The following is an 18,815-nucleotide window of genomic DNA, read 5'->3' on the forward strand; positions in this document are numbered from 1 at the left end:
TCCATTTCTTAGTGAGTCCGAATTTGAAAATTATATTGATATTCACAATGGAGGACAGTATCTCTTCTTTTTGTTCAGACAGCCATTTCAGGTGAAGTTTCTCTGACAAACACAAGGCTTCTTTTTCTGAAATCCTATCCTATTCCACTGCTAAGAGATTGCACCTTCTCTGGTGATAGCTTCAGACTTGTTTGGCCTTTGCCTTTTGTGGCCAAATATCAGTGTAAATTTTAATGTGAAAGGAAGAGTCTGTCCCTTCTCCAGTGGGAAATAATAAACGTTTGAATGAGTTCAACATTTGTAGGCTTCAAATTGCTGTTGGTGTCTCGTGCTCTGACCTGTGTTCCCAGAATGTAATACAACAGTGACCTACACAAGCCAAACCTTCCATGCCATATGGTGTTTTTTTTTTCACTTGCATGTTATCATGTACATTCTGATGTGTATTTTCCATATACTCACTTTTTAGCACTTGTATTTTCTCTTTCCCATTTTCATCAATTCTCAGCTCCTTTCTATTGCTTTCCCATCCCATTCTCCTTCAGATTTTGAATGAGCATATCTTTCTAGTTTGTGACTCTTCTGCTTATCTTTTGAGATTTCTCCTTAAAATAGTACAGACAACACACTATTCTACAACCTTTACTCCATCATATATTCGTCTTTATTATTTAAACTCTTTTATGTCTTGTTCATTCTTGGAGAAAATGCTGTATACAAAAATCCTGATTTTTCTTTTCTTTTCTTTTCTTTTCTTTTCTTTTCTTTTCTTTTCTTTTCTTTTTTTTTTTCTTGTAACTACTTCTTTATTTTTCATTTCAATTAAAGCATTTGAGTTTCTACATTTCTCCCCCCAAAAAACAAGTAGAGAAAAAGATAGATTTGCATTCTTTTCACTTAGTGATCCTTAAACTCCAGACGTAGAACTGAATTTTATAGCTCTGTCAAGATTTCCTGTGTCCAAAGTGTGATAAATTCTGTAGCAGAATAAACTGAGGAACAGAGATCTCACCTGTATTCCATGAAACCCGAGGAGCATTTGTATCTGCTGTTCTAATAGAAAGTTGCACTATGATTGGTAAACTCCTCTCAAAGTAGAAGTCATGAACCTCAACCACCAGCTATAATATAAGGAAACAAAGAGCTTATTGGTAAGAAGAGCCTGAAAAAATAAATATACTTCAGAACCCATGCAGTGGGTTCTTATCTGAGAGAGAAATCCTAGGAGATTTTAACATCAGATAATAAGTTAAAGAAAGAAACTTGATTTAGCTTATGAAGTGTATTTGAGATTCTGTACTTGATCTTGACTTCAATGTTCTTCCCAGCAAAAGATGGGAAGGGTAATTTGCAATGTGTAGCAATCAATTTTAACTGTAGATTGGGACACAATCAACACAGCAATTAACATAAGACTTTTTAATATCAATAATAAAGGAATAGGGCTTTTCCTGCTTTTTAACATCTATCAGACTAAAAAAAATTGGAAGGAAAATTATGGACTGGCACAGAGAAACAGATTTTAAAATTTTATATCTATATATTTAAATATATCTGTCAAACTGTTCATTGGCCTAGAAATTCTTAAATCTGCAGTGAATTCCAAAAGCAGAGTGGTGAAGATGTGCTCAGAGAGCAGAGTTTGGTAGGATGACAGTTCCTCACATTAAGGAAACAGCAAAAAGGCAGCTCCTCTGACAGCTGAGGTTAAAAAAGGCGAGTTCTATCAGCAAGAGATGCCAAATTGTATTGCATCTGCTTTGCTTTCCAGTTTACCCTTTCTCTAGATTATCCTCCTCTGATTTCATGTTTCTTTAGACAGTTTCATTGCTTTAGTATCAACTGTTTTGTTTTGTTTGGGTTATTTCTTAATTATCTCATCTGATTTAATTTCAGTGTATTTATATTCTCCTTCAACTGATTTCTCTTCCTCCCATCCCTCTTTTTTATGGTTGCCACTTATTTTTCTTATTTTATATTCTGCTGGCACACTATTGAATTCCACAAAATGTTTTGATTACTTAAAAAGTAAAGCAACACTGTCCCTGAGGTGGGAGACATTCACTTTCAGCACGCTGTGGCAGATCAGACTCAGAGCGACAAACATCACTTACAACAAACGTGGAAAAGGTAGAAGTGATGCTCTGTTCTTCCTCATAAAATATAAATGTGTTTCTGCAAACTTGGCCTTACTCACTTTGGCAGTGTCTAGTTACTTACTTACCACAGATCTGCACCAGCCTACTCTCACTGTTTCTATCAAATTTTCAGAGTTAGTGACATAGTTTTAATCATCCTAGCAGGAACTACTAGGGACCCCTTCATGCTACTCTTACACCACCACTGCTGCAGTAGGCTATGAGATCCAGTGGCAGTCTTGACCTTTGTCTGCCTTCTGTGGCTTTAGGTATGTGTCTAAAGAGCACAGAGTTCACTACTGTCGCATAGGCATGAAACAGAAGTGGAAAAAGAATAGCTTGCCCTACCAAATGCTCTAGAGTGTGTCTAAAAGAAGAATGATGCTTCTATTCCCTTCATTAAAAAGGGATAATAGAAATAATAATTATAAGAAGAGCAGCAGATGAACAAGAAGATGAACAAGAAGATCTGAAAAATACTGTTTTGATATTCACTCATGGAAAGGTTAGAAGTCTTTGAGTTCAAAGAAATTACTTTAGTTGTGAGCAAAGACCTGGTTTGCATTAGACAGGTAAGCTGATATCAGTAATAGCTGAATGTGGTAAAAGATACTGTCTTAGACCCTGCATTGCATACAGTTAGAGAAACAATATTTATTTTTTCTGGAAAAAAAAAAAAGGAAAAAAAATAAGTGTTTATTTACAGCTTATAAAATCTTGAGAAGAAAAACAGAAAATGTTTAGGAATCACACTGTTACCTCATAATTCCTCTTCTCTGTGTGGCTGTTGTTTGGAGGCTGATAAGCAATAAGTGTTTCACTGAGATCTTTCCATGTGAAGGAACCAACAGGCTTTGTGTGGTCTGATAGGTGAGTAATGAAGCCTTGCAGAGGTGGCTTTGTAATGTTGAACACCAGCAGGGACTTTGGAGTTTCCTTGTCTTCAGCATCAACAGTTGTGGTTGTAATGGGAGTTAAAATAAATTGGTCGACTTCCAAGATGAACTTCGTCATTGGAACAGCTTTGGGTATTTGATTGGGCGTAGCACTTTTAATCTGAACAGGGAGCCACGCATACTCAGTCTACAACAAAGAGAAAAAGGAGAACTAAAAGGATGAAGTGAAGCAAACTAAGTTCGATTTTCATTACCTTCACATTCATAATTGGGACACTTGTTAAAGTGATATAGAAGAACTTAAACATCTTATTGAAAAAAAATGCCCAGAGTAAATTATTTTGATCTCAGGAAAGGTCTTCCAGGTTCACTCGTTTTTATTAGTGCTCTTAATTCTGGGCTGAAACAACATGCCTCATTTGATGCGAGTTTCATGAATAATTTTACTTGACAGAAGCATGTACATGAGCCATTAATTATTATTAACTGAATATGTTCACACAGCTCTTAGATTATTAACTACTATGTATGTTGAAGTCAGTGTAGTTCATGCCCTATAAAGATGTGGAATAATGCCAGGGTTAATTTTTTCTCCCAGTCTAAACTACTTAAGACTACCAGTAAACATCCAGAGTTGCATCTCTGTAGCATACTGTCATAACGCATTTAATCTCTCCAGCTGGCAGCAACAACAATGAAACACCCACAAAGACCCATTACCTATCTTAAAGATGAAAGGAAGCAACAAATTTCTTTTTTTCTTTTTTTCTTTTTTTTTTAATCAGGAAGACAATGGAACATTGTAAGGTTGCATAAGATTCTACCTTGTGCAGAGTTTTGCTTCTGCTATCTGTGAGATCCAGCCTCACTGGAATATAGTCAATATCTGGTGAGCGAGGGTCAAGGTGCTGATACCGAATGCCCTTCCTCAGAAACTCTTCACAGCTCATTTTTGTGTTATGGACAACTCTCAGTCCCAACACACAGCTCCCGTTTCTGCACTGCTGGCCTGGGCTGTGCTCTGTAATAGAACAGAAACCATAAGGAAACAGTTAGCTGAGCAGAAACCAGTGTGGGAAGCCTCTTCTTAGGGCTGAACTAAGCCTGACAAAAAGCCAGTGTGATGACAGTTAGGACTCCTTTCCCATCCTAACTTTTCCTACAGGCTTTTGTTCTTAACTGAGATCTTTCTGCTCCAGCTTCCCTTGGTTCTTGGGGGAGTGCTACCTCCAACAGTTCCCGGTGCTGTTTGTACAAGGTTTTGGCATTGCCAGAGTCATCACATTGATCCACAGATCTAGGAGCTAAAAACCAGATTCCTGTTTGGGAATTACCGACCATCAGTGAACTGAATTTTGCCCCACACAGACTTCATGATCCTTTCAGTTTGCAAGACAGCTCAAGCTGTTCATTAAACTTCACATGACCCACTCTTACCCAGCATGTCTGGAGCAAACAGCAGACTTAATCTGCCAGGACTCTTTGAACCTGCTAATACAAACAACTAAAGAACATCATACTAGGGCCAAGGAGGAAGCTCTGTGGTTGATCCCCTCGAAGCTGTTCCTGCTGCATGTCCTCCAGCATGAGCTGGCCATGAGCAGGGAGGTGGGTTTCTGAAGAAGCTATGGAAATGGTGCATTCCAAATTCATCTTCCTGTTGTAGTCAAAAGTGAGGATGTTCTTGTCAATTGCCCTGGACAGACCGTAGTATTCAGGTACCTCCAAAGCTCGGGAGCGCATTTTGATGATGTTACAGTCTGGCTCAAGTAACTGTATGTGGAGGGTGAATGTTTCTACAAATGTTTCATTTTCTGTAAACCTACGGGTAATAAGAAAAAAATAATTGCACTTCATCCTCTTTCTGATGCTCTTCGTAAATTTGATGTTCACCTCACTTTCTAACAAAATTACTTGAAGCCTTTTCTCTCTTGTGCACTCAAACCCCAGATCTCCAGAGGCCATGAGACACAGCTGCTCACCTCTTTCTACTTGTAAACAGATTTTGAAAAGGAATAGGTTATTTATTGTGTATACTCAGGGACACACGTCCCTGTTAGCAGTAAAAACAGAATATTGCTGTGCTCTCAAGTACTGCTACCTCTTTCAATAGCAATCAGAAAAATCACTGGTTTTCTGTAATGAACAAGCCTGGTAATAACAAACACATTCTCACATTCACATTTTTGCGTATCTGAAATGCACTGCAAATAATGTACCTGTAAATAGATGGTTGGTTGGTTGTTCTTTGCTGCTGCTGCAGCTGAATCTATGTAGTTACCTCAGGTACAAGAGAACCTGTTTTTCCCATGAAAAATGGTCTGCTTGCTCTTCGTGAGAGTGCTGCATTGTGACAACAAAGTATGATGACCCGGTGTTGCTTACCTGTACAGCCTAAGCATGACTGTGTCTGCGTCTAAAATCGGACAACCGTTGTGGGTATATTTGACTTCATTAAGGTGAAAGTGACAGTCAAAAACCTATGCAAGAGAAAGAATAGACAAGTACAATGCTATTGAGGAAGCTAACTTCACAGCTTCAGTTCTCTCTGGCTGTTGGCCTGGGAAATCTTTAATCTTCTGTTTATTCACCCATTCTTTGGTCTCTCAAAGAAAGCCAGAACAAGCACAGTAACTGGGGATGCTGGCACTCTGCCATAAGAAAGGCATACCAAGACGATTCTTTCTTGCCACCACTTCCCTCCTCTCTCCTCTAACTTAGTAATCAGTTTGAGCTCTCACTTCTCTGTTATCACAGACTGTGGATGTATGGATGCATCTGTTTTCAGAACAAGAACTGTTTTCAATTGGTCTGAACTGCCAGCAGTTCCTGCAGAATTGTATTGAGTTAAATTGCTTTTAAAATTGCTTGTGACTGTAGCTTGATTATACAGTAAATCCTATTATTGGATTGGCCACTATAATTGGAATACTTCGAGTCTGTGAAATTTTTCTTTTGAAAACTTTGCTACATCGGATGTTTTTGGAACACTGACTTTGTACTTGCAGCCCTTTGCTGGATCAGATGATGTTTCTCTGTACCATACCAACACCCGGTCTAATCCTGTGACATAAAAGCAACCAGAAGATCACATCAAATGTGCACTAACTAATTTAAAAGAGATTAATTCTTATGCCACACCTGGTATGAATAATATTTTGAAAACTTGCCTGGCCACTGTACAGCTTGTTCATAGGCAAAGGATGCTCATATTTTGTATTTGCAAAAAGAGCGTGTTATTGTCAGCAAGAAAAAAGAAGTTAATCACTACATTTCTCATGTGATTCCTGGTGAAGTTAAATTTGGTTTTGATTCAGTTTTTAATGGCAGTATTCACATGTGATTAGTTCTTCTATGGACTAAAATAAAATCTGTTTAGCATTCACTAATACTTCTGATGAGGCCATAGCTAATGAGAATTAACAGCAGATGCAGTTGTCAGACAAACAGCAACTCTTTGCAGAAAACAGAGATAATTTCATACTACCAAGGTTCTCTTAAAAATGTGGCTTGCTTTCATTAGCTACGTCTTCCCAGCCACTTTGGGGAATGGTAAAATGGAAAGGGCATTCTGGTGAGATTCTAAAACGTTAACTGAAATTGTGATAAATGGAGAAATTATTAGATGCTCTGTATTTCAATGTAAAAATGAAGTAACCTTATGATTATTTATTCAGTATAGAAACATGCAAGTTCTAATTCTATGCAGTAGCTAGATAGAAACAAAGGCCAGTAGTCCTTACATTCTTCATGAATCCATGAAACAGCCAAGATGCATGTCTGTTAATTGCACATTAATAGTTAATTTAGAAATTAGGGTTTATCATCTCTTCTTGTTACTGGAAGTGTTCATTTCCACTAAAGTTATTCTCAGAGTCTCAAGATATGTGATAATTTTTCTATATTTCATGTGATTTCAAAAGGTGCGGCCTGATTTATTGTTTATCAAAAAAGTACATCGTGCAAAGTCATTTTTTTCCAGTAAGTAATTAATTAGTTTATTATCAGATACATATACATGAATTTACCACTCTGTTTCAATTGGTTAAAATAACCTCGGGCCAATCCGTAATATTGCACCACAGAAGGCACAGTTGGTTTTTTTATTTGTTGGAATTGCTTAGAAAAAGAGGACAAGAACAGCTAATGAAAATCTGATTCACATATGGTGAAGGTTCTGACTATGTTGTGGTTGTTTCCAAATCACAGAGACACTCATTATTTCCAGAACTTGGGAAACAATATGTGTTTTCTTGTCTTTTCTTTTACCTCTCTTTCTTTGTGCAAGATAAAAAAGCATGAAAGTGAGAGGTAAGTAATGGGTTAGATAGTCCTAAGTGACATTACGTGAAAAAAGATAAGAAGTTAGAGGTGTCGAGTGGTCAAGTTAAACAAAAATACAAGTTATAGAGAAAAGCTGCTCGTATTATAGCCTCCTGCAGTTCAGTAACATCACTGGTGTAAATCAGTGTAGAGCCTCAGAGGTTGTAGAGGTCTGTAAGACTGTCTGACTTGAAGGCCTGACTTGCACATGGCAATCAGATATTCCTCCAATGATACAACTCCTGTTCGTATCAGAGGAGACTGCCTGCAACAGAGGAGCTGGTTACTTGTATCAGATAACTGATTTCTTTATTTACAAGACATCATTATTTTCACCACTTAATTGTCAACAAGGGGGTAGAAAATGAAAGACCTTTCCACAAAAGTCTGTTAACACTGATTGATTATCTTATATGTGTATAGGACTCAATCTGCTTTGCAAAAAAGAAACATCTGTTTTATATTTCCTAATATTTTCCTTTTGTATAAACAGCCAGCTCTAATTGTCTATAAACTCAGTGGGTACAACAAAGGAGACCTGAATCTTCTCCTAATTACCACCAAGCTTTGTTTTTTTCCAGTTCAACTGCTTTTAAATTACAAATTATAATTACATTGTCACACATTCCTAGTGCATTACTCAGTTTAACGACAGTAAAACAGATCTGATCAGGGATACTTTCTGCATGCATTATTTCCTGATAGAAGGAGCATGAGTGGCAACAGGATGGCCAAACTCTGGCAAACTCTTTCAGGAATGGTTAAGGTTCAGGCAGCACATCCAAATGTGTCATAAAAAACGAGAAGCCCTCATCTTTTAAAAGTTGTTTTGTTCTTTCCTACCTGGGGAATAGGACTGTAGATAAGCTGACTTGGAAGTGTATTGCACTGGACTCAGCTGTGCATTCTCAGACTGGGACCATGACAGAACAGACATTTGAAAGAGATTAGTCTGAGAGCAGAGAAAGACAAGGACCGTAGGTATATCAGAAAGTAAGTTGTGATGCGTACATATCTCCTGGGGCCTCTAGAAAATTCTGACTGTGCTTAAAGCATGCTAGGTTACAGAGTAAAAGTGGCTTTTTCAAAGTACCTAGGTCCTACTGCACATTAGTGGCTGAGGCAGAAATTGAAAGCAAATTCAACCACACAGTTAACTGCCCTGCATACAAAAGTGTTCTAGGCAAAGAGGCATGTAAGTTTCTCCTTTTCTTCTAGTGGATCAGACTGGACCAGGGAAGTGGAGGGAGATAAAGAACCCTGAGCTTACAGAAGCTCTGGGGAAGATTCTCAGCAGAGGCCCTGTACCTCCTGGGGCCAGGCTCTGGAGGAGAAAACACGCTCACTGCTCAATGCCTGCTGCTTTCCTTGGGATAGAAAGTTTGCCGTTACTTCGGCTGGTTTGCCTGAAGTAATCATGGTGCAAAATGGTGCAAAAAAGAAATAAAGTCGACAAGCAGGCCAGAAGCTTTGAAAAACCTGAGACTGGTGTTTCTGCATTGGCCTTGCAGAGACCACCAGAAGCCTGAGAGGAAGTGAAAAATTTGACATATGCCAATTTGTGGAAGTGTATGCATAACAAAACTTTTCAAACATAGACAAAAGCTGTTGGGTTATGGTTCATTTTAAAATCATTAATCTTGTATTTCTACCGTTACATTTTCTTGTCAATTATTTCTAATTCCTTCTTCCAATGATTTCGACGGGGAGATTTTTTAAGCAAATGAGTAGCAGAACAGTGACGTATAAAATACATTTCATCATTCCTACAAGCTCAAAATTTTAAAAGTAAACAATTTTTTAAAATCAATTTGCCATGTGTTAGCAATTTGGCAGTTGCAGAGCAGAGTAAATAATACCGTACACAATGTGCTTATTGTATGTGATGGTTTTTTCCTAATTGTTTCCAAGGTAGTGGCTGTGTGACTGAAATGCAGAATGCTCTAGCTGGCTATGCATTACCCAAGGGACAGTGGATACTGCAGTGGTAGAAAAGCAGGCAACTGTGAGACTGTGAGAGATGTCTCCTGACCCAAAGTTTTGAAATGCCGATTCTACATTTGTGAAAGAAAGCTCTGACCAAAATCATTTTTATACATTTGTGGTATTTAACTCAGCTTTTTTTTTTTTTAATTTCAGGAGTGCTATTCTCTGTCAACTGGCTACTTTTAGTGAAAAAAAAAAGTTAATCTTATTCACACAGAACATTCAGATTTGTGTGCTTTAAGCAGTACCCAAAAAGAATTATGTAAAGCAATATTCAGAACAGCAAAACAGGGCCCAAATACCTGTGGGGTTAGCTTCCCAACCCTTTGCGTTATTGGCTCGTTTCTCACAACTTCGACTTTGCACACATCCTTCTCTCTGGGGATGGAAAACTTGAGGTCATCTTCTGACAGGAAAACAGACTGTCCTTTCATCACTTTAATGCCAAGGTTGACACTTATAAAAGAGGAGCAGACAACTCTTAGGAGAACAGACAGCAATAGCAACAACCAGGTTTTCTCAAAGGGCTTCATATTGTGAGGCTACGCCAGCTCTTTTCTGCTAGAGGAAAAGTTCTTGACAAAAGCAGTCTTCTCTTCCCTCTCCAGCAAACGCTCACCGTATAATGGAGGACCAAAACGTCAGTCACAGGTAAAAACGTACCACGTTTTCTATTAGGATGCACCTTTTAACTGCAGTTTGAACAGACGCCTTTCAAAATATCCTTAAGTTTTTATAAAATTCATTGGTCAAGCCTGAGAAAATGGCAAATGTTCTCTCAGATCACTTTTAATGTCTGTAAATCCTAAAAATAAACAGAGGAGAAATGATATAAGGTATTGAACGTCTGTTGAAAACAAACAAACACACTTCCTTATTGTTGCTTTATAATTGTTGTTTATTTCAACAAGCAAATGAACTTTACCTTTGAAGACAATTATTAAGAATGCATGTGCTCTGAAAATTAGCTTTGTACCGATAAGTCTTTCTATCTCAACAGATCACCTCTCAGTATGGATTTCAGGCACCTAAGCACATAGAATCATTTGCTGCGTGAGACCCTCTGCTATGGGACATTTTTGCTGCTGGACCACTTCAGCTAAGCTAAATAGCATTTTAATAAAAGAGTATGAGTATCTGAGTAATTTCGGAGTACAGAAGGGAGCATTCATTTGGATTCAATGTAGCTGAAGGTAAAATAGAGGCAGTGTGGTCTTTTGTTTAATACCTTATCATTTTGCCATTTAATGGTGGGAGATGGAGAGGGAGGAGGCATTTAACCTTTAGTTTAGAACACATTCACTGTACCTCTCTATTTTTCCTTCTACAGTGACAATTGCTACATGGCATTCTATGATTCTATGATATGATACCTGAAGCTGAGATTAATCTTATTTTTCATGTTTATAAGTTAAAAAAAAAAAAAAAAAAAAAAATAAGCAGATATTTTATTGTTGAATGAGCACTGCTGAATCTTTATTACAGCTCTCTAAACTGAATCTATGGCCCAAAGAATATGAAACAACATTGATTTAATTAAGTCTGATTAAATCCTTAAAAATTCCAAGAATTCCTTCAAGTTCTGACAGATTTTTGACTACTTAATTACACTGTATAACCGTGACCCTATCAATAGTGAAAATACCTGAAAATGATTTAAAAGAAAAAAATGCATGTATCTCTCGTTATTTCCTCCATTAATGTCCACATAAAAGTGTTCTCTTTACTGATTACTGCAGAATGACCTCTGAATGGTCTGCAGTGGCATGTACTTATCGGACCAGTCCTACATTTCACTGAACAACACTTAGGAATTTGATCAAAATTATCAGCTTCTTAAAGTAACACGAGAGACATCCATTCGTTTCAGCCCTGATTTAAGACTGAAGTCTTTGCAACTAACATACGCTGAAAGTTAGATGTGTGTTGACTACGTAATTTGGATCCCAAACCTTTATTCTTCTTTTTTTGGTTTTTATCTAAAAATATTTCCATTTTGCCCTAAAGTTATGCAGCTAGATCAATCTGAAGAAAAATTCACAACTCTAGCCAGAAGGTGTAAGAGGTAGATTGTGTTTTTGCAGTGGAAATTTCCAGTATTTCTGTATGTAGCATACGATAAGTTTCACTGACTATTTGTGCCATTTCTCCCCTGCCAGTAGGGGGGTGTGCCCATTATTGCAGTAATGAATAAAATGCCCTTCACAGATATCTTTGCCTGATTGGAAATTTTTGATCTTGAGCATGTTTCTCACAATTTGGTGCTGAAATCCAGGAACAATGTCTCCTGCACTGAGTCTACAGCACAGGGCAGTGCACCTCGCTCTTGTTTCTGCAGTCCTGTGAGTTGGCAGCGGTGGTTCAGCATGGAACCGGCTGCAGACCTGAGGATGTTTTTAAGAGGCAAGATCTGTGAACAGCTGGGGGAAAGGGACAGACAGTGGGCACTGCAGTGATGTGTGATTGCCCTTATAATTCCTGGCAATTCTGTGCACAGACCAAAGTAAGAACAATCAAGTGCAATTAAGTACTGCCTTGGAGGTCGAGGTGTGGTCTTATGTTGTGTGGAAGTGTCTTGCAAAAGGGTTGCTTGACGATCCACATCATTTCCTAGAACTGAGAATTGGTGTGTGCAATGCTGCAGAAGAGCATCTCCTGTAGTAGCACAACCAATTTGCTGAGATATGGGGAATAAGTTCCAAGGTGGGGGACAGAGAGAGGGCCCCTGGAGGAGTGCCTGCTGTAAGTCCTTTAGGAAATATGTTGAAAAATTGGAAGAGAAATTAAAAAACCGGGGTTAAGGATAAACAGAAAATGATTAGGAATTGTATTATTGTATTGCCTAAAGAGCCGATTATAGGGAATCAGTATTTTAGCCAAAATACGGGTCTGAGGAGGGGTGCATTTGTCAGGCTTCAAACATGCACTTATAAGTAAAAGTACTCTATTATTTTACTGTTTTGTTTTGCTTTGGAGGAGGAGTCCGCATATGCTTCTTGTTATATTTAGGGAGTACAGCAGTTAATCACGGCTAGACAAAATTGTGTAGATAAGGAAGAACAGAGAAACTCCAGATGGGATCCTTTAAGCTGTTTACTCCCTGTACTTCTCCCTGGGATTAAACTCACTCACATTCCTCTACGAAATGGTGTTTCCCCCCCCCTTACATCCTGGCCTTGAGTCAAGTCCTGTAACTACAGGAGGGAGGCCGGAGACAGCTGACAGAGCGGAGGATATTGGCTCGGATCAACCCCTTCACAGCCCACCTGAACCGAGCTCTGTGATTAGTGCTGATATTGAAAAGAAAAAGTTCTGCCAGCTTGAGAAAATATAGAAACAATGCAAAAAGGACATTATAAATTCTCCTTTTGCTAAATCTAACTCAATTAACCCCACTAATACCTCCATGTATCCTCTTAGTGAAGTTCCAGTGTTATCAGAAGATACAGGATATGTAAACTCCCTACTACTTACTAGTGGAGAGGTGAGAAATTTTAAAAAGGAAATGAAATCTTGAGTGAAAAATCTTATTGGATTAGCAGAACAGTTTGATCAATTCTTGGTCATCTTTAGCTTATAAAAATTGGGACTTAATTTAACTGGAAACACCTTCAGAATAACAGGGGTAGAGGGATCAAGAATGTTGGTTCACTTTATGAGACTATTGAATGAACATGGGAAGATAAAATAGTCACAGGGTAATTGTTATATGTGCCAGAAGCAGGGACCAATTCACAGGGGAGAGATTTAGTAGTTAAATTAGATTGCAGTTGAATACTTGTGGAACAGGTATAAAAGTGTCAAAGATCTTGTTAACAGCTGCTGGTGAAAAAGAAATGAATCCAAAGGTGTGGGCAGGGGAAGAAAACCACAGGTGGACTCACAATTACTCCCTTAAAGAAAAAATAACTGCCCAAGGAGGGAGTGAAGCTGTGAAACAGCGACAATATCCCATACCTTTAGAAAGGATAACGGGTCTAAAGCCTGTAGTACAAACATTGGTTAAGAATGGCCTTCTGGGACTCCGTATGTCACTCTATAACACTTCAATTTTGCCATTACAGAAGGCAGATGGCACCTATTGACTGGTACAAGATCTAAGAAAAATTAATGAAAGAATTCTCAAATGAAACCCTCTGGTTCCTGACCCCTATACTTTAATGAGTCAGATCTCTCACAGACATAAATAGTTTAATGCAACAGACTTAAAAGATGCTTTCTAGACCTGCATTTTAGACTCAGAAAGTTGAGATCTTTTGGCCTTGAATGAGAGGACCCAGAACTGGGACAAAAGTAGCAATATAGGTGGATTGTTTTACCCCAAGTATTCAGGGAATCACCTACTTTATTTCTTTTTATTATATTTTATTTATTATATTATTTATATATATATATATATAATATCATAATGTATTATATTATTTTATATATTATATTACTTTATATTTTATATTTAACTAATTAGGTGCTGGAGAAAGTTTTGGAAAAGTTTCAGGTTGAAGAGGGGGGTAAAGCTGTTACAGTATGTGGATGATTTGCTGATTTGCGGAACAGAGGAGTCTGTCAAAGTAAAAGAGACTACAAGTAAGCTTCTGGATTTCTTGGGAAACATGGGCTAGGGGTGTTTGAAAATAAACTGCAGCACTGGAAAAAAAAGTCAAATACTCTGGGCATTTAATTTCTGAAAGGAAATGGAGAATTAATTCTGAAAGAATTCAGGGTAATATGTGCAGCTTCCTCTGCCCAGGGCAAAGAGGGAGTTGTGCAAGTTTCTAGGTCTAATTGGATACTGTAAATTATGAGTAGAAGCATATGTACAAAAAAAAAAAAAAAAAAAAAAAACCACCAAAGAGATTTTATCTAAACCTATCAGAGGGAGAACCCAATGTATTATAATAGACAAAGAAGGGAAAAGAATTAGTGGAAGTATTGAAACAGGACCAGGACTTATTCACAGCACCTGTGTTAGAACTGCATGCCTTATTGCGTACTTGCCTAAGCTACTCAACCCTGTATCTCAAGGTTAGCCCAGATGTGTCCAGGTGGTAGTAGCAACTGCCTTATTGTAGAAGAGAGTTCGTGTGGACCCTTCAGGGGTGTGAGGAGCAAGACGTTGATTTGTTGATTTTACGTGTTTTCCCCCGAGGAGATCACTCCACTTTTGAGGTTTTTAGAAGTGTGTACCCTTTGGGGATACTAGGAGCAAAGCGTTGAGTTATTGATAATACGTGTTTTCCCCCCAAAGAGATTGTTCCACATTTGTCAAAAAAAAAAAAAAAAAAGGGGGGGGGGGTTGGGGAGGGAATGAGGGCAGGAATCCACTCCTCGACCTCTTAGAAAAGCATGGTGCCAAACCCTCCCCTGTGGAGTTGGAGTGGGCACAGAATAATTGGCCCAACTTAGAGGGAGTCGCAGATCATATAGCTCCACAAGCAAACTCGTATGAGGGAGGAAAAGGGAAAATCAATCATTTGTGCAGTGCTAAGAACTGCTCTCACTGCTGCCGTAGAAATCCACAACAAACAGCACACAGCAGAAACCCATATTGTTCAGTCCTTGCAGGAGTTGGCTACACATCTGTAGGACCAAGTAGAAGATCTTAGGGGACAGTCAGAAAAAGAAGAACATTTGAAAGTCCTCCTTCAGCAAGCTCTTAAGAGAACAGTTGGTAAATGAGAGGGAGATTAATGCTAGTTCCCCAGGTAGTGACTTTTATCCAGGAGAAAATCTGGAAAATGTGAGAGCCCAAATAGACAAATCAGAAAACCTGGTGACCCTTCTCTGCCCTCTGATAGAAATTGGGCATGCATATGAAGAGAATGAAAGTGGGTATTCTGATGTTAGTGTTGAGGAAGTCACCTATTCTGTTACCAAGGTGGCCAAATTAAAGAAAGATTTTGATCGCACCCCTAGGAAATCAGAGACGGAGTATGTGTGGAAAGTGCCACTAACGGGGAGAACAGATCCTGTTGATTGAAAAGGAATCAGAGCGTTACTGGGGACTTTTCACCACTGGCAACCGCTGTGCCCTGTGCTCCCTTACTCAAAGAGCTGCTTACTGGGATGATCACTCCCCGGGGCAACTGATGTTGATTGATTTGCTGCACACTGATCCTGTCCCTTTAACCCTCAAAGAGCCTCTTAACAAATACATCTGGAAGGCTCGAGATGATCAAGGAAAAAATGCACAAAATTAACCACCTGGATTTCACCCACTTTCCAACTTCGGTTCAGTTGGGACCAGGAATGATTGTTGTTGTTGATGTTTTCTTTTCCAGTTATGCTTTCTCTAACCTTGGTTCCTCTGGAACTGGGAAGTTCTCTCTTTTGTTTTCCAGATACTAATGAGTGCTGATCCTGTTGCTGTTCCTCACATATTCCCTTCTCACCCTGCTCCTTTCTCTGGGATCCCTGTGGTATCATTAATGTCACTGTTTTAGACAGGCATCTTCTTCAGATTAATATTTGTAATTGCTTATGCTGACCCTATCACATTCACTGGCTGGTCAAAGTCCTGTGCACATATTGGGCATACTGAGTGTATGGGACTGAATTCTAATCTTAACAGAGGCTTAACCCTTTCAACCATGGTTAAGCAAAGTGATGAAATATATTCAGGAAATGAATGAGGCCAGGATAGTACTGGATGGTACCCTGGGAAGATGCAGGACAAAGAATAAAAGTAGGGTGTCAGATGAACAAGTGATCTACATGTATTGAAACACCCCTGCAGTCTTCCCTGCCAGCACTGGGAACCAATCAGCAATTCTTCTCTAATGTATTATCTCCATGGGAAAGAATGAAAGAATTAATATAAAAGACCACCAGTTAATTGTAGATGCACTCGCCAATACTCAAAATGTATTCCTAGCTCTTAGTTGTAGATGGTAAAAAGAAACACTTAACCCACTGAAATTTGAAAGGTGATTTGGGTCAATGTTATGAGGGAAGATGTAACTGTGAGTGAGTCAGCAAAGAGTTTATCAAACTCCTTGATAGACCCTATTACTGTGAAACCTTGGGAGTCTGGAGTGTAAGACAGAGAGCAAATGGGATCTGTTTGAGTTTAAGGGTAAACAGGAGGTTCTGTTTGTATGCATTGTTAATCTTATCACACTTCAGAAACATTTCATCCTTTATCACTGTTGTTTGGGAGAAGCTAGGCCAATTAATTGATTAGAGGGACAGGAAAAATTTCCTTCTCATAAGTGAATGGTATAGAAGATGTATGTTGAACACAATAAAGCAGAACTATTTGGAGAACTGTTCTGATGCTACAAGAAACTGTGAGAGCTCTCTAACTCGACTGAGTGCCAACAGTAATTTGGGTCAATGTTAACAAATTTGAAAGAATTTCAATCTTAGTGTCATCTAGTTAATTTTATTTATGATCCTGTTAATATCTTTGCCACAGCTTTTGTCCTAACAATGCACAGTGCTTTGGTATATACCATATACCCAATCATTGCAGTGGCTCTGAATCACAATGGGGTTATACTTTACCTGTTAGAACACTGAGTATGGGCCCAACAAAATGGAAACAAATGGCAAACCATTGATATTAGTTCATGTGCTGTATAGGAATAACAAGGATTTATTTGTGAAAGTAATACCATCAAGACTCAAGACATTTGTCTTGACACTGAGCAAAATATTTGGCATTTTTAGAGGTATCTCAATGACAACTCTGAAATAGTGCTCATCAAAAGGATGTGTGCGTATGAGAACCTCTTATAATTTTATACTCATAGGTGATATTATTATAAATACAAACAATCATTCAAATGTCTGTGTTTGTATGTTTGTAACTTTGTTTGTATGTGTTTCTAACCTTATCAACATTATGGGATGTGATTTTAATTATTCAGTTCCAGTTATGTCATATCAGTTGTTGTGGTCCAATCACACATTAATCCACAATTTGCCACCTGCCCCAGTTGGAATGAATCTTGTTTTGGTGAAGAAATTATTGCAACTTGACAATCTGTACCAACTGCTAGAACGCATCCAAGATAATGGACAAAAAAAACCCAAAACTTTGGTTACTGTTAACCATGATACAGAAGAGATACACCATGTCCTGGAAAGGGTGAAGAAGGATGGAGAACACCACTGTCGGGAAACACTCCTTGGATGGTCACCAGCAGCAAGAGGAGTTTTTAATTCTGTGGTTCACTCTGCTGTGATCTTCTTAATCCTAATGCTAATGTGTTTATTGCTTGTAATTATATTGTATATGAAAGTCTGGCACATGTTGAGGCAAATAGACCGGCTCGAATTTCCCAAGGAGTCTGAAAGTTGGCATAGGTGTTAGATTACTTTTCCTAGCCTCCAGGTGATCCATGGGTGAGTCCTGTTATGCACATTGGCAGCACTTATTTTGTTCCTTTGCTTTTGTGTGATTTTAACATGTATCTTTCCCTTCTTCCCTCATTCCCCTTAATGCTTTTTTTTCTTGAAACCACCATGGGACAGTGATAACAAGCTTTGCACCAGTGGGTGGTGTGAGAAGTGGGAACAATGCCTGGCTCAAAGCTTGTTCAGAGGCAGCTGTCTGAGACATGAGAAGATGGAGAATGCTTGACTCAAAGCGTGTTCAGCAGCATGGATCCAAGGCATGACCTGCCCAGCAAGTTCTTGGAGTTAATGGTTGACATCCACAGCTTGATCCTGGGGAAAGTCAGTCTAAATTCTGGCACCCACCATAAAACCCAAGACTGAGTGCAGATACCAACCTCAGGCACAGGCAGTGGTTCCTTTTCTTATCTTGCACCAAACACTGAGAGCAGGAAGGCTCCCAGAGGAGCCACAAGCACTTTGTCCAATTTCACAGTGAAAGTGTAAGACATTCCCTACCACAAAATAGGTCCCATAGTGTCAGTGTCTTACAGACTTGCTTTAACTGCTTTTGCCTGAAGGCATTGTTCCTCTGTCACAATACACATATGCTTGTCCCGTATGTTCCTGCAAGTGATCTTATAGGACTGCTTTCCTCTGCAGCTGACTGAAGTTCTTGAGAAGCATGATCTTACTTTCTCAATCTGGGGATGGCAAAATGAAATTACAAGAGATCCCTTCAGCCTCCCTACTGCTCTGCCCTTCACACCATAGCGGGGCTGGATTCTCCCCTGTTGTTTCTTGATGTGTCACCTCTGCCTCTGCATCCAGAAAGAACAAAAGGCTGAGGCATTAATGTCAAATACACCATGTTATTTCAGATAAATTGATTTAGAGACTTAATGAAACAATGATGTTTCATTCCTAATTTTAGAAAGATTAGTGCAGCATTTTTAGATTAAGTGGTTTCCTCATTGATTTTCTAAGAGTCTGGATGAAAGGCAATACCTGAACCAGATGAGCTGTGTGCCAGAAGTAAAGCAGTTGTGTCAGTGCACTGTTGTTGTATTCTGCACTATTTGCTATCTGTCTTAGCAGAGTTACTGATGACCAGGGTCTGGAGAGCAGGAGAGTC

At 38.8% G+C, this 18,815-nt stretch overlaps 1 protein-coding gene across 1 annotated transcript in view; it reads right to left on the minus strand.

Annotated features, from left to right (window-relative positions):
* Positions 1 to 18,815, minus strand: part of FREM1 (FRAS1 related extracellular matrix 1) — a 46,122-nt gene that overhangs the window by 20,996 nt on the left and 6,311 nt on the right. The window contains exons 2-7 of the mRNA XM_042826818.1: positions 9,646 to 10,148; positions 5,420 to 5,514; positions 4,555 to 4,856; positions 3,859 to 4,055; positions 2,898 to 3,221; positions 1,013 to 1,121 (exon numbers count right to left, since the gene is read on the minus strand). Coding sequence (XP_042682752.1) covers positions 1,013 to 1,121; positions 2,898 to 3,221; positions 3,859 to 4,055; positions 4,555 to 4,856; positions 5,420 to 5,514; positions 9,646 to 9,876 — 1,258 coding nt within the window. The 5' untranslated portion in view covers positions 9,877 to 10,148. The remainder of the gene's footprint in view (positions 1 to 1,012; positions 1,122 to 2,897; positions 3,222 to 3,858; positions 4,056 to 4,554; positions 4,857 to 5,419; positions 5,515 to 9,645; positions 10,149 to 18,815) is intronic.

The sequence above is a fragment of the Centrocercus urophasianus genome, unplaced genomic scaffold (genome assembly GCF_019232065.1).
Source record: "Centrocercus urophasianus isolate 14NV4802_14NV808 unplaced genomic scaffold, USGS_Curo_1.0 seq_27, whole genome shotgun sequence".
Lineage (NCBI taxonomy): Eukaryota > Metazoa > Chordata > Aves > Galliformes > Phasianidae > Centrocercus > Centrocercus urophasianus.